General features: G+C 42.7%; 1 protein-coding gene and 1 pseudogene across 1 annotated transcript; both read left to right on the top strand.

The window, feature by feature from the left end:
- Positions 1-833: 833 nt before the first annotated feature.
- LOC117354061 lies at positions 834-3,024 on the top strand. Its single transcript, XM_033930870.1, has one exon. It carries the CDS (start codon positions 1,249-1,251, stop codon positions 2,518-2,520), a length of 1,272 nt encoding a protein of 423 aa, XP_033786761.1. The 5' UTR covers positions 834-1,248; the 3' UTR covers positions 2,521-3,024.
- A 7,417-nt stretch (positions 3,025-10,441) lies between these two features.
- LOC117354912 lies at positions 10,442-22,304 on the top strand (annotated as a pseudogene).
- The last annotated feature ends 3,525 nt before the right edge of the window (positions 22,305-25,829 follow it).

The following is a 25,829-nucleotide window of genomic DNA, read 5'->3' as shown; positions in this document are numbered from 1 at the left end:
GAAGCAAAGCGAGGACTTACAAGCAGTGTTAAAGACCAACCAGGAGTTATGGTACCGGTCTCAGGAATTATCTCGGCGGCAACACGACGAGATGGTGCTAGCGATGGGGGAGCAAACGCAAGTACTGTCTAGAATTTTGCAGAACCCATCGACATCTGCAGGCAGTGAGCCTGGACATAGTAATTTGCCACAACCCTCAGGAGCAGCTAACCCTCTAGCCACGCTAAATCTGTGTAAGATCACACCAGCGGATGCGCCGGATGAATTCCTATCCGCGTTCGAGAGGGTAGCTACTGCTGCTGGTTGGCCTCAGGGTCAGTGGGCTGTAAGGCTACTCCCATGCCTTGCAGGAGAAACCCTGTCTGCTTATCAGACACTAGCCCCTGAGGTAGCTAACAATTATCAAGCTGTAAAGACACATATATTGGAGTACTTAGGCTACACTCAAGAGCATTACCGCCAGCGGTTTAGAGCAACCCTTATGCAAGATAAGGAAAGGCCTAAGGCACTTGCTCAAAAACTGTCTAAGTTGGCTGAGAGGTGGCTTAGTCCATGGCTTGGGGATGCCCGGGCTATTGTATTGGAGGTGATCAGGGAGCAGTTTCTGCAATCCGCTCCCAAGAATTTGAGGGGCTGGGTGCAGAAACAGGGCTGCAAAACCTTGGCCCAGACCTTAGAGGTAGCAGAAGCCTATTTGGACGCCCAAGGCGCCTATGAGGAGGGAAAGACAACCACCCTACCAGGCCGGGAAAAGCTAAGGACAGCCGAGGTCAGGACCCACCTAGGAAAACTACAGGGTACCCTAGGGCGAAGGAGCCTGTCCCGGAGAAAACCCAGAGGTGCTATCGTTGTGGGAAAATAGGGCATACCCAGAGGTACTGTAGGGTAACGAGGGATCTGATAATAACTCAGAGGCCTGGGGCCCCGATTCCCGAAGAATATCAAGTCATAGTCTCAGTAGCCAACAGGGAGGTCCCGGCTCTGGTCGATACGGGGGCTGAGCAGTCGGTCGTATCAGAGCAACTATGGGATGAATTGGGCTCAGATCAGGAGCTGGGGGTGAAGCAAGTACCCATCACCTGTATACACGGAGAAACACAGGAATACCCCCTTAGAGACCTGACCATTCAACATAGGGAAAAAAAAACCCGAATATCCGTGGCAGTTTTAAAGACAACACCTTACCCATTAATCCTGGGAAGAGATTGGCTGAATCGGGCGCAGATAGGAGTGCCGGAGAGGAAGGGGATGTCGAGTAAATGTGTGTTGGGTAGTCGGGTGGAAGAGAGCTTAGTCGGGCCCCGGGAGGGAAGACGACGGGCTAAGGGGTTAAAGCCTAAATATGGGAAGCCTACAATTCGGTGGGCCCCGCTGTCAGATAGGGCCATAGCACCCACGCGGGTTTACGCTAAGGCTGCAGGCTATGACCTATATGCCGCCTGTGAACAAACTATCCCTGCTAAGGGAAGGTCCCTGATAAACACAGATATACAAGTATCTCCCCCGCCCGGTGCCTATCTACGGATAGCTTCAAGGTCAGGATTGGCGTTAAAGCAGTCAATCGATGTGGCCGCTGGGGTCATCGACCCAGATTTTAGGGGCAATGTCGCGGTACTCCTGGTCAATCAGGGTGATAGCGAGTACAAAGTGCAAATCGGGGATCGTATAGCCCAGCTTATTTGCGAGAGAATTTGGCACCCCAACTTGGTACAGTGGACCCGTCTCCCGGACACCAGCAGAGGAGAGCAAGGGTTCGGGTCCACCGGGGTAGGAACTATAGAAAGTAGGTCTCGCCCTGAATTAGGCTCGGAACTGAGAGGGAATATAGAAGCCGCTAAAGTAGCCGCACTAGACGCAGAGATACTGAAACTGAGAGAAGAATTGACACTAGCACGAAAGGACTGGGAAGCTAACCTAAGAACCCAAACCGAAGCCAAGTTCCAAGCTTGGAAGGATCCCCTAGACCGGGATAATCAACGGTCCAGGGAGGAAATAACTGCCCAGTGTCAACGGGAGTCAGGGAAGCTGACCGACCTTATGGCGCAAATTACTGACCAACTGAAGGTAGTACAGGGGCAAATAAGGGAAAATGAAGTCCAACAGCAAGCGATCCAACGTAGCGTTGTAGAAATAAAGAACACATGCGGAGAACTAACAAACCAAACTGGGAAAGCAGAAAGTTGGGTAACTAAACAACGGGCACAGGAAGAGCAACTGGAACAACACGCCCAGCATTTTGAAAAGGTGCTGGATACCTTTAGGGGAATAGAACAGGACCTGGAGGAAGTGAGGGTTCAGATTGCCCAAGTAAAAAAGGAAGACTTAGGGGATATCACACAGGTGGTAGCTGCCCTTGCCCAGAGAGTAGAAGGGTTGGAAAGTCCTCAGGATCAAGATACAGGGGCCTTAGCAGGGCCTTATGAGACACCCCTGTTGAGATGGCCGGAAGATTTTGAGGACTCTGATCCACCACCCCTAAATCAAGGGAAAAAGGCAAATAGGCCCCGGAAACGATATTGAGCATCGCCCTGGCAAGTTAAGTGTGAATGTGGACACTCTGTCTCGTATGCAAGAGGATAGTGAGTTGCCCCGGGAAAATAGGGACAATCAATCCTTAAGGGTGAGGGTATGTCACAATCCGTCCCCAGTGGCTCCGCTCATTCCAGAGCTGCCGGTGGCTAAATCTTATCCAGCCATTCAGCGAGCTAACCACGGGGATAGGATTGTGACTAGTCCCAGGAAAAAAGGTACATTTCCCTTTAACTGGAAGCAGGCTGAACTGCAGGGAGTAGAGGAAGGAGAGCAGAACAGCTCAGAAGAGCCTGAGAGGGACCTCCCTCCTCCTGTTCACTCCCAGCTGAGGCCCATGGTGAGAAACGTAAAACAAGCTAAGCAATCAAGGCAGGTAACTCCTCCCCCTCAGAGAGCAGGGTGTGTTCGTTTGAACAATATAGAGGCTGCTCTGAGGAGAGGAAAGTTAGTTGGCCCTGAGCCAGCTCAGGGAAGGGTCTCTCCTGACTATATTCCTGACTGTGAGGATGTGACCATGATGGAAACTGACACTGACCTTGTTGCCAACCAGCCAGCCCCACCTGAACCCATGGAATGGGTAGAGAGCCTTGGACTGCCTGAAGATACGCTCATGCAATAAAGATAAGTGGCAGGTCTGAAGGTTTGGAGCCTTTCTCTGTTTATTAAAACACTGTTGTGCAGTTGTGCTGTGTGTGAGAAAGTGCAGGGACTTGTGCTGGGAAAAAAAAAAAACGTTTTTTTTTATTGTTGTTTTGTAACTCAAGTGGCCTGAATTGGGGATGCATTTCTGTGACTGTGAGGGAAGTAAATGTCATAACTTTTGGGGAGGATTCACTTAAGATCCAGGTCGGGATAGTGGGGCCATTATTGGCATTCTGATACTTCAGAAAAGTAATAAGTGAATTCCTTTACTCCCCTCCCCCACCAACAGTTTCTCTGTTGGATTCAGCCCAGCTTTAAACTTGCTGAGCTTAGAGGCCCAGAACTTGAGTGAGAGTGTGTAAGGTTGCTTTATCTTCCCTAAGGTAAAGACAAGCCCACTACAGTTCTGTTTGCTATTTTTGGATGTCAATGATACTTACCTTAATTGCCTGATTGAAGGTAGCAGTGGCAACCCATTCCAGTGGGTCCACTCCAGACTTTATTTTTGGTTATCTGTGGGCAGCATTCTATTTGGACTTTGGGGTTTTTTTTTATGAATGCTTAAGGGAGACGTTGCTCCCAACTTCGGTTCAAGGAATAAAGGGACTTTGAACAAGTGAACTGATTTGTTTATTTTTGCTATTTTGCTTCCTGACAAGAAAAGATATTCCAGCAGGACTTCCTTCCTTCATCGGAAGCACGTCGGAGTTGCGCTCGGGTGAGCAGAGGCCGGGTTACGGCGAATACAGGTACCGGCTTCTGTCACAGGATTTTGTAGCTAAAACTTGGATGTGTTAGATGCAAAACTTATCCTGAAAATTCAAGATGAAACACTGCAATTTTTAGTTTGTGATTGAAATTCAATGTGGCTCAAAATAGTATTAGAATTCAGATAGGGAAAAAGAGAAGGCAAAGAGTGAAATGTTTCATGTTTTTTTCTTTCCAAATACTGGATCTTTAGGGTTTCTTGGATAGTACCTTGTTGACAGCATAGCTGTCCACAATGCAAACTTTTGTTTTGGACTTTCCAAGTGTGTGTTAACATGTTAAAACAATTTTAAAATAATTTGTAGGTTAAAGTATATTTAAATTGATTAAGGGGGAATTCATCAATGTGTGCTACTGTTAAGATAGGTTATTTTAACCACAAGTTGTGCTATTTTAGCACAATTTCTCATTGGATAAAATGGGACCCTTTGCTAAAATAGCACAACTTGTGGTTAAAATAACCCATCTTAACAGTAGCACACACTAATGAATGCCCTTAGTATTTTTTTATAAGGTACACTAATGAATCAAATATTTGCTAACAATGTACACCCTTTGTAGATGACTGTTGATGCTTTTGTTGTAGTCTTTTGTTGTTGTTGCTGGTAGATCTATAAGTATCCAAGTTGCATTCTTACATATTAATGACATGACCAATGTCTTATGTTAGAGAATATTAATCTTGTTTCTCTACAAGCTTTGTCAGGATCTTGCTCCTTGAATTTGTGTTCATCAGATTACTAAACTGCAAATTACTATATATCTAAAACCCCTATCCTTGAGAATCAAAAATACAAGGGTAAATTAATCTATTTAAAATTAACTTCAAAAGATTGCAATTAAATTTAGCTGAAGACTTGAGAGATTTTAAAAGAAGAGTGAACACTTTAAAAAATAAAAAAAAATCTACCTTAGTTGTGATATGACATTTTATTGTTAAAAATTATCCATTACATAAAATGACATGAAAAGGTGAATAAAAATTAGAAGACAATTATACTTAGAAAACAAGACTTGGACATACTTCCAGGCATTCAGTATAAAATATATATATTAAAAAAAATTTCTGTTTCAACAGTAAAAATACTAATTTAAATGTGTTAGAAAATTTTTATGAAAGCTTATGTATCGCATTTGTGCTAAAAGATTTAACACCAAAGTATGCTAATTTTTGGCATGTACATTGTCTTAACAGCAAAAATTAAAGTGCAAAAGCTGTGTGCTAATTGCTGGATGCTCCAGCTCATCCTCTGCAATTACTGTGCTGAAATATTCATTACTGTGCATTAACAGTGCTTGCAATTAGCACAGAAACAAAGCACCTCCTCTTGAGGCGCTAAGTGATTCTAATATGCTGCCAATACCTATTCTCCACCCATTTCCTGCTTTCTAACAGAAAATGCACTTATCAGTCAAATTAGTGAACACTAACCACTAAACCACCATTCTTAGATGTTGGCATGTTTGTGCAAAAGCGGTTAACATGTAGTACTTCACACGTTACATGCTTGATGCCCTTTAGTAGAAGGGTCTCTAAAATGCCTCGACAGAATTGTCTACTACTAGGGAAACCCATACATTAAGGTTTTAAAAGTTAACCTACTTTTCATGAACTAGAAGTTTTAATCTGATATCAGCATTTATAGACCCCTTTTTCACTGCAATGGAGCCCAGATCGGTTTAGAAAGAAATTTAAAAAGAAAACCAATTTCAAACCAATGATAAACCAACCAATGATAAACACTTTGGCAGAATTTTTTAAACAAAAAAGTTTTTAGAAATTTATGACAAATTAGATAAGAGGATTGTTTTTATTTGTAGTCAGTAGAGGAAAATAATTTAAAATCTGGATTACTTTATAAGAGAAAAGTTTTCTTAGACTGAGCCAACTTGTCTCAATTTGGAAGCAGTAATAGTAGTTGTTTCTTTATGATCAAGCTCCATCTTCAGTGATCCTAACAAGATTCATCTAAATGAAATCCTACACAGGTCTGGGCTCTCTAAACACATTACTTTCCTCTTATTTATAAATTGTCTTTTTACTCCTACCATATATTTTTGAATCTTTTCATGCCTTAGAAATGGGGCAGTATTATTGCTTTCCATATCAGAATGAATGTTAAAATAACCTGTTTCTCCTAATCTTTTCACAGGACTGTTGCAGAATTTGTTTTTAAATGACTACAACAAATAATGCATCATACAACAGAAAGTAAGGCATATTAAATGATAGACTGGATGGCTTACCTAGCTGTTCTGGTTCACACTGCTAAAAATACAGCCCAGAGCTGACTGCTTGTAACCCAGTGGTTACAATATAAGGTAGATTTAAATGCATTACATTCATTGCATGCAAAGTTAACCAAGCCTGAAAACTTGACTGGCTAGGAGTCCTCTAGGACAGGGGTGCCCACACTTTTTTGGCTTGCGAGCTACTTTTAAAATGATCAAGTCAAAATTATCTACCAGCAATAAAATAAAAAAAAAAAACACAAAGCACACTATATGCAGAGAAAATGTTAATTATCATTTATATTTGGGTTACAAAAAAACCCAAGTTTGTCTCATAGATGCAGACACTATACATCTCATCCTCCAAGTCCAAATTTGTGACCATTGAGACGCAGTAATCTCAATGCTCCAAATGTCACGAAGACCAGTTTTTGGTTTCTTATTCAAAAATCCAGATATTAATTTGTACCACTGAGTGGCCTGGTGACCCAGGAAATCCGCCTGGAAGCACAGGAATGGCAAACTATACTGTTTTTAAGATTTTTCCAGTCAGGGAACCCCTCCTGAATGGCCTGCCTCAACTGCAACCACCCATAACTTTGAGTTTTAGCAATACCAAATTTTTGTTGCAGTCATGAAAACTCAAGCAACTTTCCCTCTGATACTACATCGTCTAAAGTATGTATGCCCACCTTCATCCAATACTTCCAGATGACCTTAAACCTGCCAATTTGAATTTTGGGGTTCAACCAAAGGGACTGACAAGTGGATTTATGAATTGGAATATCTGTTAAATTAGTAATAAATTTTAATGTCTTCCAAGTGTCCATTAAAATTCTATTGTCCTTATACAGCCTAGACATCTTCAAAATGTGACACAATCTCAATGGAGACAGGAGTTGCCATTCCAACCATAACCAGTCGAAGATTTTCCATGAGCTCGGGGAGGACCCAATACATACCCTGACATATTACATAGGCTTGATTGTACCTATAAAAATTTGAAAAATTTATCCCACCCTCCACAATTGGCTTTTGTAAGAATACTAAAGCAATTCTTGCTGCTTTCCCCAGCCAAATAAATTTTGTAACAATACTATTTAATTTTTTGTAAAAGGACCCCTGAAAAAACACTGGTAACATACCCATTTGGTAACAAACCATAGGCAAAATCATCATTTTTACCGTCTGAACTCTTCCCCACCAAGACATATGTAATGGGTTCCATTGTTCATACATGGACCCCAGGTCGGTTACAGAAATTAGTTCCAGTCTAATAGGTATTGGCACTGTCATTTCGAACCTGGGACATTAGATCATTTATTATTTTATTGTCCCTTGATATTTCAATTTTGGAGATCCATTTGGGAATCAGGTAAACAAAGTAATGGAAAATCCAGTGGCACTAACATATGACACTGTGCTATTTGGCACTACGATGAGAGCTAAAAGCCAAATATCATCCCATAATAATAAACTTCTATTTATAATGACAGGGGTTGCCATATAGCTTATTCTAAGGAATTGGAAAAACTGGGATAGATTGAACTATTCCTTTTGGTGGGAGTCTCTCTGTCATGTTTTTAAGATGGAACGTAATATGGCCATACATCAGGGATATTATAAGAAGTTTCTGAAGATTTGGGAGCCATTGACAAAATCTTGCAAAGAGTGATTGCTGATTATGCCCTTTGGTCATACACGTCCAGGGTGGGTTGGAATGTATTTTTAAATTCTCAATTTGAGTGTCATTCTTAGATATAATTAAGGGGGGGGATGATAATCTTTTTGTCATAGATTATAATTGTAATTGTATTTAAGTGCTTTTATAGAATTATATGATTGTATTTTATTTTGCACTTACTTATGGCTTTAAAATGAATAAAGAAATTTAAAAAAATAAAAAAATTTATATTCGGGGTTTTTTTTCAAAGAGGTCAAGGCAGATGACTTTAAAATATGCAATGTCACCTCAGTAACAACTATACAAAAATAGACAAATATACCCCTTCTACAAAACTGAGATAGCGGTTGTAGTGCAGGGAGCTGCGCTGAATGCCCCACACTGCTCCCGACACTCATAGGCTCCCTGCGCTAAAAACCACTACTGCGGTTTAGTAAAAGGGGGCCATAGAGCAAAATGTAGACAGAAGATATGAATTCTCAAAATGGACACATTTTGATCACTAAATTGAAAATAAAATCTTTTTCCTACCTTTGTCTGGTGATTTCATGAGTCTCTGGTTGCACTTCCTTCTGACTGCATTCAATATTTATTAGCCTCTTTCTGACTCCTGCAAGCTTCTCCTCCAGACCTCATTCCATTCCCCAACCAACATATCTCTCTGTCCCTCCATGAGTCCAACTTTTTCTTCCTCTCTCCCTGTCTGCCCATGACACACTCCATTCCCTCCTCCAACTTTTTCTTACTCTCTCCCTGCCCCCCTTTCTTTCTCTCTCTCTGTCCCCCCAAGCCACCTCCACCATTGCCAAATGCCTCCAGCAAACACTTCCTCCTGTCTGCTCTTACTCTTATTTCCCACCCTCGCAGCCTATTTCTTCTCCACTGCCACAGCTCCACTCCAAGTTTCTGTCTCCATCAGTCTGTCACTCTTCCCTTTAGAACGTTTAGACACTTCTGGCTCTTCATAGCAATATTCTCTGTCCCAGCTATTAACCTTTTAATTCACTTCATCCCTTCATAGTCCCCTATATTCCTTCCCCCCCCCCCCGACATCAATTCTGACGTCAGAATTGACGTCAGGGGGAAGGGGAAGCTTATGGGCCTGGCTTTTGCAGCGTCAGGGAAGCAGGGAGAACAACGTTTTGGGCACCCCTGCTCTAGGATATATTGTTGCAGGTTTCTGGGTCTTGCTGTATCTTGTCAGGTAGAAACTGATGATTCAGCCATTGTGCTGTGGCCTTCTTCAGGGTATGCTGCAAGGTCTGCAGTTTGTCTTTATATAGTAGGTCCTCAAACCCGATATTGGGGCTTGAGGTGAATAAGGCAGGAAAGTCCGTTGGTCACCAATTTTAATTTTGTCAGGAAAGTCACTTGGTCATAAATTTGAATTTTTGTGGGAAAATCAGTTGGTCTCTTTTCCCCCATAAAATGGAAAAGTCTGTGGTGAGTTTAAAGATGTTTTCCCCTTGAAGCTGAGTTATATGTTCTCAGAATTTATGCAGCTAGCATTATGCTTGTTACAGGTTTCTGGGTCTTACATTTGTCAGGTAGAAACCGATGTTCCAGCTATCATGCTGTAGTTTACTTAAAGTTATGCTGTGAGGTCTGCAGTTTCTCTTTATATAGTAGATCCTCAAACCTGATTGGTTGGGGCTTGAGGTGAATGAGGCAGGAAAGTTTCATGCATATTCATTGCAGATAACCTGAGTGGCTGGGTGTGCCCTGAAGATTGGGTTGAGAAGCATCTGTCTAACCAGTAATAATATTGCTTCCTTGGTATAATTTGTCTCATGCATAGCCTGAAAACCTGATTAGCTGGGTATACCCTGAGAAGTGGGGAAGGGAGAGGCAGAGAGTGGAAGAGAGATGCAAAGATAAGGAAGAAGTAAGTGTGGAGTGAATGGAGACAGAGGGGGTCGGGAGTCAGGGGAAGTGTGGTTAGAGAGGGGAACTTGCAGGTGAGAGGACAACAGGGCATAAAGAGGGAAGTAATTAGTGAAGACCAGGAATGAGAGGAAGAAAGCTGTAGAAGAAGGTATGCAAGGAAAATAAGAACGAAGTACAAAGTAGCAGGTATAACCCTAAACAAAGGCATAGAGGGGTAACTTGCACAGAGAGATGTTTGCAGTCCTAACCACCCTACCGGGGTCACTGGTTATGCTTCTTTTGACTACTAAACAAACACGAAAGAAGAACCAACAAAGTCTGAAGTCAGGAATACGAAGACCAACCAAAGCAAGGAAAACTGCAGACGAGCGTACAATGATGTAAGCAAAGTTTATTATGACAATGGATAAAATGCGGTTAAAAACATCACCTAAAGGCAAACAAACCAATGGAACAGATATGGTCCGTGTTTCGGAAGCACACCTTCATCAGGGGTCCCAAATGGAGACGGAATCAGTTAAAACTGCAAACAAGCTTTAGCCTGTGTGAAAGCAAACTCCAAAAATAAGTCTGTGCGTATGTATCTGTCTTTTGACTATTGTCATCTTTATTCCTGAGACCTCACATCTCATCACACCCAAAATTGACACCTGAACATTATGAAGAATCAAACCATATCTGTCTAACAATAGTGGAATGAAGAATGCCCTGAAAATCAATCGTCTTCTCTGGCACATACAGAGGCAGTTTTTTGTACAAATAGATGCAGAGGAGGAGCATCGTGATGGGGTTGGCATCACACATGTCAGTGGCCTGGTTCCAACAGAAGAAGAATACAGAGACAGATTATGTCATGAAAGTAATGTACCAGGTAATAACATAATAAAATTTTTAAAAAAGGGAGACAAGCAAAAAGGACATACTAAAGGGTAAAGATGGATACAAAAGGAAAAACAGAAAAGGATACATCATTTCAGTTTTGGGTGGGGGGAAGGACAAACCAAAAGGGTAGGAAAGGAACTTTAAGGGGGCAGAGGGGGCAGCAAAGGGCCTGGAGGAAAAGGAACAATGCTGAGGGAATTAATCATGCAGCTGAAGAGTAGTTGGCTTTACCCGGTATACTCAATAAGCCACTAATTTTGCCCCCCCCCCCACCAAAAAAATAAATAAATAAATAAATGGGGTCTTCTTGGCTTAAAGTTCAGTCGGCACAAATTTCTCTCCTCCCTTCCTCAGCACTTCTGTACCTTTAATGTAACATACTGTGAATTACTGCTGAGAAAGGTGTGAGAGCTAAAGGGAAAGGGGATAGGATTTGATATTTCATTCATTCAATTTTCTATAGCATTCTCCCATAGGGGTGGAAGATAAGAGAGTGAAGTAAATGAGCAGGAGTGGAAGAAAAAAGGAAGTTTAAGGATAGAGTGAGAAGAAAAACGGATGACAGACCATATGGTAACATAACAAAATAATATGGGTGGGGTGACAGCAGAGAGAAGGGGCAAAAAGAGGGGGGGGGAGGTATGGGGTGAAGAGATGGAAGGCACAGAGCTAAGGGGAGGGCAGGGGTGAGAAAGAAGATAAAAGCTGCTAGGCACAGTAATGAGAGAAAGAACTGAAAAGAGAGACTAATGGTGTTATTGTGAAGTTGGGAGGTATTTGGCTACCAGACTCTGTTTTTGTTTTTAAAGTGGAGGGTATTATGCTGGGGTACTGAGCTCCTCTTGTGGTTTTGGTAGGAGCAGGAGGTGTTTACATTTCTGTTGCATTTTCTCTACCTTTCTCATGGGAGACTTGTTAGGAAATTAAAAAGTCATGGGATAGGAGGCAATATAGGAAACTGATGAAAGGTAAATCAGTAGAATTAGTTGTTAACATATTTGTAAAATTATCTGGATAGTGGAAGAATGAATGGGGTGATCAAATTTTCAGATGACAAAATTGAAAAATCATGTGAGGAGCTGCAGAGGCACTTGGTGAAACTGGAGGACTCAGCATCTAATAGACAGATGAAATTAAATGTAGAAGAGTGCAAAGAGATGCATACAGGACAAATAAGCTTAATTATAGGTACATGATTCTGGGTTCCATATTAGAAATCGCATTCCAGGAAAAGAATTGTGGGTGGTTACTGTGAGCAATATGCTGAAATTCTAGAATCAGAAGGTGTTAGCAGCCAAAAAATCAGATGAATGGTATGAATTTAAACAGGAAATATAATGCTTCTATATCACATGTGGTACAAATGCACCTGAGAACTGTGTGTAGTTCCAGTTGTTTCTTCTCAAAAAAGATACAGTGCAAGTAGACATGGTTCCGAGAAAGGCATCCAAAATGTGAAAGCAATGGAACAGCAAGGCTAAACAGGTTAAAAGAGGAGATATGTCAGAGGTCTGTAAACAGCACTAGTAAGAAACCCTAACTGGATCGTAGCCAATAAAATCCAAAGAGTAATAAAGGTAAAAAGGAATTGGTTAACTCACCTGATCCTTGGGGAGAAAAAGTATAAAGAGATGGGGCAATTCTACAGATTGATAAATGAATAATGGACATCAGTATGAGCCCTTCGTACATAAACGAGCATAGACCTCTGGCTCAGGCGATATCTCAAGACCACAGTCTAATTGAGAATAGCCTCATACATCATGTAGTCCATATGTGTCTAAAAATGCAAACTGCATTATACAACCTCCCAAAACTGGATAGACTTTTTTTCACCAAGGAAAAGTGGTTTAAATGGGCAACACATGCATATTGTCCCTAAGTACACACCTTGTGAAAAAAACAATGCACACAACAATAAATGTAATAAATATAATAAATACTATAAATATGTATATAAAAGAATATGTGTGGTGTAACAGTGTCTATGTGTAAAGTGCGAATGAAATAAATAAATACATAAATACTTAATAAATAATTAATAAATAAATAATCGTGCAAAATACAAAGTGCTTCATAAAATACAAAGTGTGTGGCTAAAATACAACCTAAAGGTCTGTAAAATCATGAGTGGGTGCAGCAGGCAAATAAAAAAGTTGTTTACCTAGATAATTAATACTAAAACAGGCACTCCATTAAATCAATTTTCATGGGGCCTGCTCAGTTTGTGCTTAAGCCCACTGTGGCCGAACCTGGGGTGAGATTGCTCCCAAGGGTACAGACTAGTGCTGCCTGATTTCCGATTCAAATTGATTCACCGATTCACTTTGGGTGAATTGATTCGAATCGATTCATTAAAAAAAAAAAAAAAAAAAAATCGGCCTGGCCATTTCGGAAGTGCTACAGCCAGGCGGGAGGTGGAGCCACAGGACGCGCCTAGCACGCCCTCCTGGTCGCCCAAAGATAAGCTGCTGGTCAGCCTGCGGGCCAACAACAACCTGGTGCTGCAGGGCTGTTCATCCATCGGGCTGCGACTGGTGCTGGAGTACCTGTACACGGCCAAAGAGACCCTATCACTGGACACTTTGGAGGAGGTCCTGTCTGTGAGCAAGTTCCTACACATCCCATAGGTGACTCGCCTCTGTGTGCATTTCCTCAACGAACAGATCTCGGTGCAGAACCACAAGCAGGTGTGTAAGATCGCCGCCCTGCGTGGCCTGGAGGAGACTAAGAAGCTAGCCAACAAGTACCTGATGGAGGACATGCTGCTGCTCAACTTCAATGAGCCATGTGCCCTGCTCGACTCACTGCCGCCGCCCGTTGAGTCCGAGTTAGCTCTTCCAGATGTCCGTGTTCTGGCTGAAGCACAAGCGTGAGATGCATATGCAGCACGCGCCGGACCTTATGAAGCACCTCTGCTTTGCCCTCATGCCGGCGCCCGAGCTCGTGGAGCGTGTCTAGTCAGTCGACTTCATGCGCTCCGACCCCATCTTTCAGAAGCTGCTGCTCGACGTCATGGACTACCATCTCATGCCCTTCAGGCACCATTGCCGCCAGAGTCTGGCTAGCAGGTAAGGGAAGGGGGGGTTTACATCCAGAATGTGCCTATGTGTACGGTATGTGCACAGTGCAGTGCTATGTGTATAGAATCAGCACTGCCCTCGTGTGTGTATGTGTGTACAGTCTGTGTATAATATATGTGCATACAGACTGAATACAGTCACTCTCATGTTTGTATTGTCAGCACTGTTGTCTGGTATGTACAGTACATGCACACTACAGATCTGTGTGTTGCTGTATGGTACATGCATGTGTGTACTGACCCATGTGTATAATGTGTTAAGTGTAGAAAAGATACATCAGTGCTATACCAAAGGTCTTCAGTGAGCAGGGGCCAATGTTTACATTTGTTCTGCCACCCCCCAACACACATATTCACACATAGGTATCAACTCTGATACCACCCCCCCCTCCCAAATGGTCTAATAATCCCAGTTTGACAGCAGTACAGTGAGCTGGCAGTGCAGTGAGCCTAGTGCTTCTCTGACCTGCTCTTTCTGTTGCTGGTGCTAGTTCACAGTTCCCATGTCAGATTTGAAATGTGTATCCTGCCAGAGCTGGTGTAAGACCATGAACGTGAGCTAGGATTTAACAGAGAGGAAAAATCTTTTTTGTTTGTTTATTTTGTTTACACCACAGCGCCAGTGTGGGTAAGAGAGGGCAAATGGGGTGAAGAGACTATAAAATAAACCCATCATGATGTTTGAAAAAAACACCCAATTGGGCTGGAAAATCGAATTGAATCGAATCGAAAAACCAATTCAATAGGCTGAATCGAATCGAATCGAATCAAAATTATTTTTCCTGAATTAGGCAGCACTAGTACAGACCCTGAGCTCTAAGAACTAGTGATGCAGACTAACCACACAGGAATCATGTGAGGTATATGCCTGTGGACTACAAACCTCAGCCCTGACAGTCTGTATCTTCTCACAGCCAGAAATGCCCCAGGGTGATCGGGATCCTCTGCAGCACCAAAAGTCTCTGACCAGATAATTTAAAAAAATGGAAAATAAAGATTAAATTCAAGCAGAAAAGGCAGGCTCACTTGTAAAAAGTAAGATTGAGGGGGGTGCTGCTCATCCCAAAGTGATGGGAGGTGGAGCATGAAAACAAACAGTGGGCTCTTTACAACCCTCACGACTGATGGGGGGTTTAACCAGATGTCAAGACTACCAGTCTTATTGCACAAGAAGGCTGAATTGCTTAACAAATATGCCTGTACTGTATTCACAGCTGAAAGGCTGGGAGCAAGACCGCAGAAGACAAACACAATCAGGAATCCAAGTATGGCAGACCCTGAATGATTTTCAAAGGACTGTGTTTCTGAGTAGCTAGCTAAACTAAAGGTGGACAAAGTGATGGGGCTGGATGGCATAAATCCAAGAGTACTGAAGAAACTTAAGGACATTCGGGCAGCTCTGCTGATTGACCTTTTCAATGCTTCTCTAGAGTTGGGACTGATATTGGAGTACTATTGAAGGATAAATGTGGTCCCTAAACACAAAAGCAGTAGAGGTAGGGAACTACAGGCCAGTAAACCTGACTTCTGTAGTAAGTAAATTTCAAAAATGCTTTTAAGAACATAAGAATTGCTGCTGCTGAGTCAGACTAGTGGTTCATCGTGCCCAGCAGTCCGCTCATGCGGCAGCCCTCTGGTCAAAGACCAGTGCCCTAACTGAGATTAGCCCTACCTGTGTACGTTCTGGTTCAGCAGGAAGTTGTCTAACTTTGTCTTGAATCCTTGGAGTGTGTTCTCCCCTAAGAGACAGGTCTTGTCAGATAAATCTGATCAATTTCTTTGACTGGGTGACCAGGGCGTTGGATCGAGGGAGAAGGCTAGATGTGGTGTATTTAGATTTTAGCAAAACCTTTGATACAGTTCCACACAGACATCTAATAAATAAGCTGAGTGCCCTTGGTATGGGCCCCAAAGTAACAGACTAGGTTGAGCAGAAGGCGACAAGAGCATAGTAAATGGAGCTCACTGAGCAAAGGGATGATACCAGTGACATACCACAAAGTTCAGTTCTTGAGCCTGTTCTTTTTAACATTTTTGTAAATGATATTGCTGAAGCTCTTTGAGGATGACACCAAAATCTGCAATAGGGTTGACACCTCTGATGGTATGGATAATATGAAGAAGGGCCTGGTGAAGCTTGAAGAATGGTCTAGATCACAGTTCTTCAACCGCCGGTCCGCAGGAAATTTTTGCCGGTCCGCGCAGGACCAGCAAGATTGACTCATTTGAACTTCCTGCCGGTCCGCGCAGGACCGGCAAGATCAGCATCGGAAGCGTGCGCTGGGCCGGAGAGATCTTGGGGAGCCTCCGACAGTGGCTTTCTCCCCTCTCTGCAGCTCTCCTTTACTTCCCAGCGCAGCGATTCACGAAGGCAGCCTCGGGGCTTTTGCTGAGTCGCGGCTGCCTCTGATGATGCAACTTCCTCTTTCCTCAGAGGCGGCGCGACACAACAAAGGACCCGAGGCTGCCTTCGTGAATCGCTGCGCTGGGAAGTAAGAAGAGCTGCTGGGAGGGGAGAAAACCACTATCAGTCTGGGAAGCTGCTGGGCAGGGGAAAAAAGGGACAGCTGCTACTGGAAAGGGAGAAGGAGAGATGCTTCTGGGAGGGGAGGAGGGAAAGGAATCTGGGAAGCTGCTGGGCCAGGAAAAAAAAAGGGATAGCTGCTACTGGAGAGGGAGAAGGAGAAGGAGAGATGCATCTGGGAGGGGAGGAGGGAAAGGAATCTGGGAAGCTGCTGGGCCAGGAAAAAAAAGGACAGCTGCTACTGGAGAGGGAGAAGAAGGAGAGATGCTTCTGGGAGGGGAGGAGGGAAAGGAATCTGGGAAGCTGCTGGGCAAGATAAAAAAAAGGGACAGCTGCTACTGGACAGGGAGAAGAAGAAGGAGAGATGCTTCTGGGAGGGGAGGAGGGAAAGGAATCTGGGAAGCTGCTGGGCAAGGGGAAAAAGGGACAGCTGCTACTGGATAGGGAGAAGAAGGAGAGATGCTTCTGGGAGGGGAGGAGGGAAAGGAATCTGGGAAGCTGCTGGGCTAGGAAAAAAAGGGACAGCTGCTACTGGAGAGGGAGAAGGAGACGGAGAGATGCTTCTGGGAGGGGAGGAGGGAAAGGAATCTGGGAAGCTGCTGGGCAAGATAAAAAAAGGGACAGCTGCTACTGGAGAGGGAGAAGAAGGAGAGATGCTTCTGGGAGGGGAGGAGGGAAAGGAATCTGGGAAGCTGCTGGGCAAGGAAAAAAAGGTACAGCTGCTACTGGAGAGGGAGAAGGAGAGATGCTTCTGGGAGGGGAGGAGGGAAAGGAATCTGGGAAGCTGCTGGGCAAGGAAAAAAAAGGGACAGCTGCTACTGGAGAGGGAGACGGAGAGATGCTGCTGGGAGGGGAGGAAGGGAAGAGAGTTACTGCTGGACAGGAGGAGGAGGGAAGGGAGAATGAAAAATGGAAGGAAACAGCTGGCAGAGAGATTAGAGGAGGGGAAGGGGAGACACAGGCATGAGAAAGTAGAGAGATTGATGATAAGAAGGGGTCAGCAGAAAAATAAGCAGAGGGACAACGATGATAGATCTGGTGTAGGAGAGATAAAAATGAAGAGAACAGTGAAGCTGGAATGAATCATGTAAATAGGAGAGAGGGGCTGGATGGAAAGGGGAGAGGGACATAGAAAGAAGACAGATACCATATGGAAGGGGGAGAGGACAGATAGTGGATGGAAGGGGCAGATGCTGGATTGAAGAGACAGAGAGGGCATACGCTGGAAGGAAGAGAGTGAAAAAAAGATTGAAAGCAGAAACCAGAGACGACAAAAGGTAGAAAAAAATAATTTTATTTCTATTTTGTGATTAGAATATATCAGATTTGAAATATATATCCTGCTAGAGCTGGTGTTAGACATAACTGGGGACTGCAAAACCCAGGCAGTGCTTCTTTAGCTTTCAGCTGGCTTAGGGCGCTCTCTGACCAGGGGGCAGTTGCCCTAGTTGCACTCCCCTAAAACTATTCCTGTCATGTGTTACTTCAGTATTCTGTTAGCATGATATTTCTGTGTAGCATTCTGTAATAATTTGGCTTGTTCAGTTTTCTTGATAGTAGAGGGGATATATGTGAAGGGGAGGGGAGACAGGGGTTTTGTTGATCCTTGCTCTGAATTATTTGTATTTATAAAATGACAATTCTACAGAATATTGTTTCTTTTTATACTTTAATAAAATACATTCAATATAAAATCATAACTGAGGCTTGTGTGGATGGGATCAGATGATTTGTGGGGACCGAGCTCGCGGAGATGGGGCGGAAACGGGATTTTTAAATTTTAGTCCTAGTAGTTTGCCGGTCCACAAAATAATTATTTTTTTTCTGCCGGTCCACGGGTGTAAAAAGGTTGAAGAATACTGGTCTAGATTTTGGCAGCTAAGATGTAATGCTAAAAAATGCAGGGTTATGCATTTTGTCTGCAAAAACCTGAGGGACCGGTACAGTTTAAGGGGTGAAAAAAACACTTGTGCACAAAAAAGGAAAGGGACTTAAGTGATCAAACAAGTAGCCAAACAAGTAGAGAAGGTGACAGCAAAAGCTAGAAGGGTGCATAGTGAAAAAAATGACCAGTAAGATAAAGGAAGTAATGATGGCTCCTGTGTAAGACTCTGGTAAGACCTCATTTGTGTACAGTTCTGGAGATTGCACCATTAAAAAAAATGTAAACAGGATGGAGTTGATCCAGGGGATGGCTACTAAAATGGTCAGTGGTCTCCGTCATAAAGTATTTGGGGACAGACTTTGAGATCGCAATATGTATACTTTGGATGAAAGGCCTTACTTACTTTTTTTCAGAGATGGCAATCACCAGTGATTTCAAACCGTTTGTATCTTATCACAGGCAATAAAAAAAACTCCATGCAGTAATGATAATTTCAAACAGGGGCTTAAGCCCACCACTGTGCACAGGGTTTTAGCAGAACCAAAAATTACAAAAGTTCAACATAAGTACACAGCTTTAGGGTGTTCATCTCAGCGTTGACTCATAGGAAACAGCGAACCTCAAATGTCAGCTCCCCCGAAGCACTGCAATACTGGAGAGACTCTACCACGTTGAAATCAAGCCTCCAACAGGGCCCTTGTTTCGCCAGTAAACGGCTGCATCAGGGAAAATTTTCAAACCTTTACAAACGCCATCTTCTAGACGATGCAGAGAATATTGTCTGGAGCAAAATTGAGGTAACTTGTGATTGAGGGGAGAAGCAAAAAGGTCCCCACAATTTGAAAATCTGATGGAATACTTTGGAATTTAGAGACCATTCATGAGGTCGAAGAAATCTGCTGAGTTTGTCTGCCAAACACATTCTGATCTTCCTATTCATATACAGCCTTTAGATAAATATTGCAAGGAATTTCTCAATTCCAGATGTGAATCGCCTTTAATTCTCGTAAACTGATGTGTAACTTTTTCTCTTGAAAATTCCAAACACCTTGCATCTTGAGATTGTCCAAGTGAGCTTCCCAAGCATACATGGATGTATCTGTTGTAAGAACCTTTTGATGTGGGGGAATCTGAAACAAAAGACACTTGGAGAGATTGTCTGGATTTATCCACCACTGAAGAGATTTCTGAAGAGATGAAATGACTTTGATCTTTTTTGTCAAAGGATCGATGGCTTGAGACCACTGAGATACCAGAGACCACTGTGGCATCCTGAGATGTAGATGAGCAAATAGTCATATGAACTGTGGAGGCCATGTGGCCAGGGCCGGATTTAGATGAAAAGAGGCCCTAGGCTATTCCACTTATGAGGCCCTTTCATCTCCCATTTTTAAGTTTGTAAATTACACGAGAGATAATAAAATACATCATTACTGTGATACATATTAATATGTTAAATGAAACATGTTGTTATTGGTACTAACCTTTATAAAAAATGTGACACGGATAATAAATAAAAAAAAGTCGAGAACACTTATTTGGACATTTATTCTCAGCACCATATATAGTACTTGTAACAATAACTAATCAAACATAACACACAACATTGCCCCTTCCTATGTCCATAGTGCCCCCAGTGCGTCCTTCCTCACCTCACCCCCCCCCCCCCGATGCCTGCCTGCCTCCCATCCCCCTTCCACTAAAACCCCCCACCCCAGATGCCAGTCTGGGCCGCCCTGTCCTGATGGATCCACGTTTTGCCTCTCTCCCCGTGGGGCTGGGCTTTGCCCAGCTGTTTCCGGACTGACGTCTTTTCCTCCCCAATCCTCCTCCCAGGGCGAGAAAAAGAAAGGGAGAAGCCGAGTCGGCGCCCCGTTGCAGCCGGAGCCGGTTCCGATCCCGAAGCGTAGAATTTCTCCTTATTTTCGGTTCAGTGTTTTAGTGTTCACTGTTTTTAGAATTTTTTTTAATTTTGCTAACAATTTGAATGTAGGCCCCTCTTGATCTTGAGGCCCTAGGCTGAAGCCTAGTTAGCCTATAGGAAAATCCGGCCCTGCATGTGGCCTAAGAGTTGCGTCATCTGGTTGGCTGGCAGGGTTTGCATAGTAGAAATTGTTTGGAAAGATTAACTATATTGTCTTGTCTTTGTTGAGGAAGATAAACTCTTAATTGATTTGTGTCTAAAATTGCTCCTATAAAATGGAGAAGGCTTTAATTGATATTTTGGAAAATTGACCTCGAATCCCAGTTGTTGAAGAAAATCTATGGTCTTTTTGTTGCCATGCAAACTGCTTGAGGAGATGTGGCTTTGATTAGCCAATCGTCCAGGTATAGAAATACTTGAAGACAGTAGGAACAAAATGCCGCAGCAACTACGACCAGGTATTTTGTGAAAACTCTTGGAGATGACACCAGTCTGAAAGGAAGAACTTTGTATTGGTAAGGTTGATGAGCTATCTTGAATCAAATAAACTTTTTGTACTTTGGGTGAATTGCAATGTGAGTATAAGCCTCTTTGAGATCTAGAGAGCATAACCATTCATTTTGATCTAGAAGGGGATGCAAGGTTACCAGAGACAACATTAGAATCTTTTCGTTTACAATATATTTGTTGAGATTTCAGAGGTTGAGAATCAGACGTATACCTCCTGTCTTCTTTGGAATTAGAAAATATATTGAGTAAAATCCCTTTTTGGGCATGAGTAACTTCCGCTATGGCATTTAGTTGAAGTAAAGCCTCTATTTCCTGAAGAAGAAGGGAGGTCTGTTGAGATGTAAGAGAGGCTCTCTTGGAGGGAAATTTGGTGGAATAGAAACAAAATTAAGGGAATTACCTTCCTTTATGACTTTTAAAGCCCACTTATCTGTGGTGATGAGAGTCCAACGTGGATAAAATTCCAGTAATCAACCTCCGATGGGAAGAGGATTTAAGGTGGTTAATTTGACTATGCTCTCTAGAAGCAGGTCAAAAAGACTGTGCTGGTTTTTTAGATGTTGTCAGTTAACGTTTCTGAGGTTTTTGTTGTCTCTGCCTCTTTTGAGGTGGTGGTCTTGCTGATGCTGAGGAAGCAGAGTATCTTCTCTCATAAGTAGTAGAAGATGATTTCTGAGAAGGATTTTTATATTGAAGTCTTTTGGTTTTATTGAGTATGTTCCAGCTCTTCTCATGGAGGGTTCATGTTTGTGTAGCAGACTGTAAAAACATAAAAATAACCTTATTGGGTCAGACCAATGGTCCATCAAGCCCAGTAGCCAGTTCTCATGGTGGCCAATCCAGGTCACTAGTACCTGGCCAAAACCTAAGGAGTAGCAATATTCTATGCTAGTGATACAGGGCAAGCAGTGGCTTCTCCCATGTCTTTCTCAATAACAGACTATGGACTTTTCCTCCAGGAACTTGTCCAAACCTTTCTTAAAACTAGCTACGCTATCTGCTCTTACCACATCCTCTGGCAATGTGTTCCAGAGCTTAACTATTTTCTGAGTGAAAAAATATTTCCTCCTATTAGTTTTAAAAGTATTTCCCTGTAACTTAATCAAGTGTCCCCTAGTCTTTGTCATTTTTGATGGATTGAAAAATCGATCCACTTGCACCCGTTCTACTCCACTCAAGATTTTGTAGACTTCAATCATATCTCCCCTCAGCCATCTCTTTTCCAAGCTGAAGAGCGTCGGAGCTTGCTATAATTACCCCAGATGCAGCAGATGGCCTGCTGGAGGTACAGGAGGTTCTAGCACCAGCAGACCTGCTATTGAGCTTTCGGTCATTGCTGGAAGAAATTAAGTGTGACTTTAAAGCAGTGCGTTCTGAGTTGGGAACTCTTGCAATGGCCTCAGGGGAGAAATTACTGAACTCGGTAATCGTTTACTGGAATCCGAGGCGCGTCTGGATGACCACCATGATGCTATTAATAACTTGGAAACATCGGTACAAGGATGTAAGGAAATAGATACTTACCTATTGGTCAAGTTGGAAGATTTGGAAAATCGTTCACGGAAGCATAATTTACGCTTCCGTGGTCTCCCAGAACTGCTTGATTTCACTGACTGTGAAAGTACCATACAAAGTTTGGCGAGTGCTTTACTAACAGAAACTTCCCATGCAAAACCTCCGGAGAAAGTGTATATATACACAGAGTGCATCGCACTGTGGGATGCCCGCAAGCAAATGTGCCTCATGACATAGTGGCCCGTTTTGGAGAGTGCAAATTGAAAGAGGCAATCTTATTGGTGGCCAGGGCTAAGACACCTTTTCAATGGGACATATATAATATAGAAATATATCAAGATATGGCGTCCACTACATTGCATAAATAGGTGAATTTAAGCCCTATACCAGATATTTGCGGGAGCAGGGAATCAAATACAAATGGCAGCATCCCTTTGCCTTGGTGTTTTATAGAGAAGGCAAATTGCACAAACTTTGCTCACTGTCAGCAGCTAGAGACTTGTTGCAGAGGTACAAGTTCCAGATGATCGTGAACTTTCTACAGTTTCCAGTGTCACCTCCTTCCAGGGACCCTGTTGCATTCCTCGATCAAATGACAGCGTGTCTTGAAAGGGAAAGGCCGTCTTACCAGACAATCTTCTCAGATCAAAATGCAATCGGGCACTATTTCGGCTGTTCGCTGATTTCAGTTTGATGAACATAATGAGTAGTTATTTGAAGGCACTGTTGTGATTCTTTGTGTTTGAAATGGGGAGTTTCTTGCTTTTGCTGTATAACATACCTCAATGATACCTAGGAGAGGTTGAGATATAGGGGTTATTATTGATATTACTAATTATTTACATGGGCTCAGCAAGCTGGCCAAGTTTAGCCTGGAGATTCTGGCCTGGCTCTGGGGGAGGGGTCCACCCCCTCTCCTTTTTTCTTTTATTAGTTAGGCATTTTACTTGCATAAAGACACGCTGGGTTTTAGTGCAGCGTGCATGACCATCTTGTTGAATGTTGGATTGAACTGAGATTTCAGGGGGGACAGGGGGGGGGGGGGAATGTGGGTTTGTATTTTTTGTGTTTGTTTTGTTTTTTTAGTTTCTGGTTTACCCTTCTTAGGTGTGGAGTTCTTTGCACTACCAATGTTATTGGATATGGTAGATATACTTAGAAATGTCTGATATTATTTTGATGCCCCTAACTGTGAGAGGCTTAAATACCCCTACCAAGCAGTCTCTTTTGTTTTAGGAGGCACAGTAATTAAGAGCTGATGTGCTTTTTATACAAGAAACACAATTATACCCTAGGTACGAGGGAATCTTAGCACATCCACGATTTCCACAAATTTATTTGGCATCATATCGGGGTAGTTCAAAAACTAAGGGGTTGGGGTTCTTTTTTCTAGTTCCATTATATTGTAAAAGATGAAGAGGGCTGGTATCTGTTAGTAAGGGCACAATTAAATCAGAAGACATACACATTTTTGAACATCTATGTGCCGAATATGGCACAGGGAGAATTTTTTGCCCATATTTCTCAAATATTAGTGGCCCATATAGAGGGTACTTTTAAGATCATTCACGGAATCCTTCCTCCCTTAATCCCACTATCTTATAACTCCTCGATTCCTGACTCTACTAGACCCACCCAAAGGTATAAACTATCCTTCCCCTCTCTACACGGTATTCGCTATGCAGGCAAACTGGGAAAATCCCTTCTCTTCAGAATTACAGGTCTTTGGAACGACCTTACTACCCCGCTGCGGAACCTGGGCTCCCTCCAATTATTCCGCAAGCAACTGAAAACCTGGCTTTTCACTAAAATGTAATTCTATCCCCCCTTACTCTACTCTTCTATATATAAGTTCATGTAAACCTTTTTTTTTTTTTTTCTTCTCTTCCCTATATTTTAAGTTTCTTGTAAACCGTGCCGAGCTCCACATCCGTGGAGATGATGCGGGTATATAAACTTAAGATTTAGTTTAGTTTAGTACTTTTGGTGCTAGGAGAGATTTTAAACTTAATGTTAGATCCAGTCCTGGATAACTCTGCTGTTGTAGTTAATTATGCGCAGAAGATAAAGCTCAACTTTTTAGCTTCTTAAGTCGAATGGGGTTTATATGATCTTTGGCGCTTAGGCCACTTGGAAAGAGCGAGATTACACTTGTTTCTCTCCCTAAATATTCTTCTTTCTCGCAAATAGATTTATGATTGGGTTGTGCTTCTCTGGTAAGTTTAATGTCGGCATCCACTATACATCAGGCCACTTGGTCTGACTATGCCCCCGTTACTATAATGCTTTCTTATGCCACCATACCTTCTGGTAGGCGCTATTGGACATTGAATGAGACGTTGTTATTGGAATCAGACAATGTTTCAGCACTTACATCACAACTGAAATTCTTTTTGGATGATAATGATAGGCCTGAGACTATTCCCTTTGGGTTCCTTTTACTAATGTGAACTAGCAGTTTTAGCGTGCGCACTAGACGATAATGCCTCTATAGAGCTTGCATTAGTATTTTTCATTTAGCGCGGGGTTTGTGCGTGCTAATCTTCAGCTCAGCGCACGCTAAAAATGCTAGCGCACCTTAATAAAAGGAGCCCTTTGTGTTGTGGGAAACCTTAAAGGTGGTTATGAGGGGTAATATAATCTCCATGCAGGCTCATTCGACTATAGAAAGAGGAATCAGGAGTCTAAATACGAGCTCAACTCAAAGAATTACAGCTTGGAGTTGCAATTGGGGGCAGACAAATGTGCAATTGGTGCAAAGCTTCAAGAGGTGAAGCAACAACTTTATGATCTTAATTCGGCAGATATTTCACTCCAATTGAATAGGCTTAAACAAACCCACTTTGAGTTTAATAATAAATCTAGCAGGCTGCTTGCCTACAAATTAAAAAAGCGTAGGGAACAACATTATATTACTGCCTTTAGAGATACTACTGGGGAAATTTTATCTGATACTCCAGGCTATTCATGGGGAATTTCTCCAGTAATTTCGGACTCTGTATACCCCGGAAATGTCCTCTGATGTGGACCTTATCCAGCAATTTTTGGATAAAGTGAAGTTGTCTGCTTGTAATTCAGTTGAGGCAGAATCTCTCTCACAACCTATCACACTTGAGGAGGTTGTTTGGGCTATTAAGGATCTATCCCATTCAAAAGCTCCAGGGCTAGATGGGTTTGGTAATCGCTTTTATAAATGTTTTGCAAGTTATTTGGCCCCCCTTTTGGTCAGGGTGTACAATACTATTGGGGATCAAACGATACTTACCCACTCTTGGCGATTGGCGGCAGTTACCTTGATTCCTAAACCGGGGAAGAATCCTCAGCTTTGTAGTTCTTATAGGCTAATATCGCTTTTGAACACTGATTACAAGATATATACAAAGATCTTAGCTGCCCACCTGCAGAGAGTGGTGGCGACTATTGTGCACCCTGACCAATTGGGATTTATATGGGGGAGGAGAGCTTTGGATAATATTCGAATGGTATTGCATATAATTGAGGCCATGCAAAAAGAGATCAAGTTCCGGTACTTTTCCTGTCATTAGATGCAGAAAAAGCCTTTGGATAGGGTGTACCTGGCCTTATATGTTGGCAGTGTTGCATAAAATGGGTATTTCGGGCCCCTATCTGACTTGGATTCAGGCTTTGTATCATCAGCTTCTTTCTGCCTTGAAGATAAATGTCAATGTCTTGATGCCTTTGAGATTTTTCGAGGCACTTGGCAAGGATGTGCTTTATTCCCCTTACTTTTTGCATTGTCGG

Source organism: Geotrypetes seraphini, chromosome 2, assembly GCF_902459505.1.
Source record: "Geotrypetes seraphini chromosome 2, aGeoSer1.1, whole genome shotgun sequence".
Taxonomy (NCBI): domain Eukaryota; kingdom Metazoa; phylum Chordata; class Amphibia; order Gymnophiona; family Dermophiidae; genus Geotrypetes; species Geotrypetes seraphini.
The sequence above is the reverse complement of the archived record's forward strand: the minus strand, read 5'-3'. Positions and strand labels throughout refer to the sequence as shown.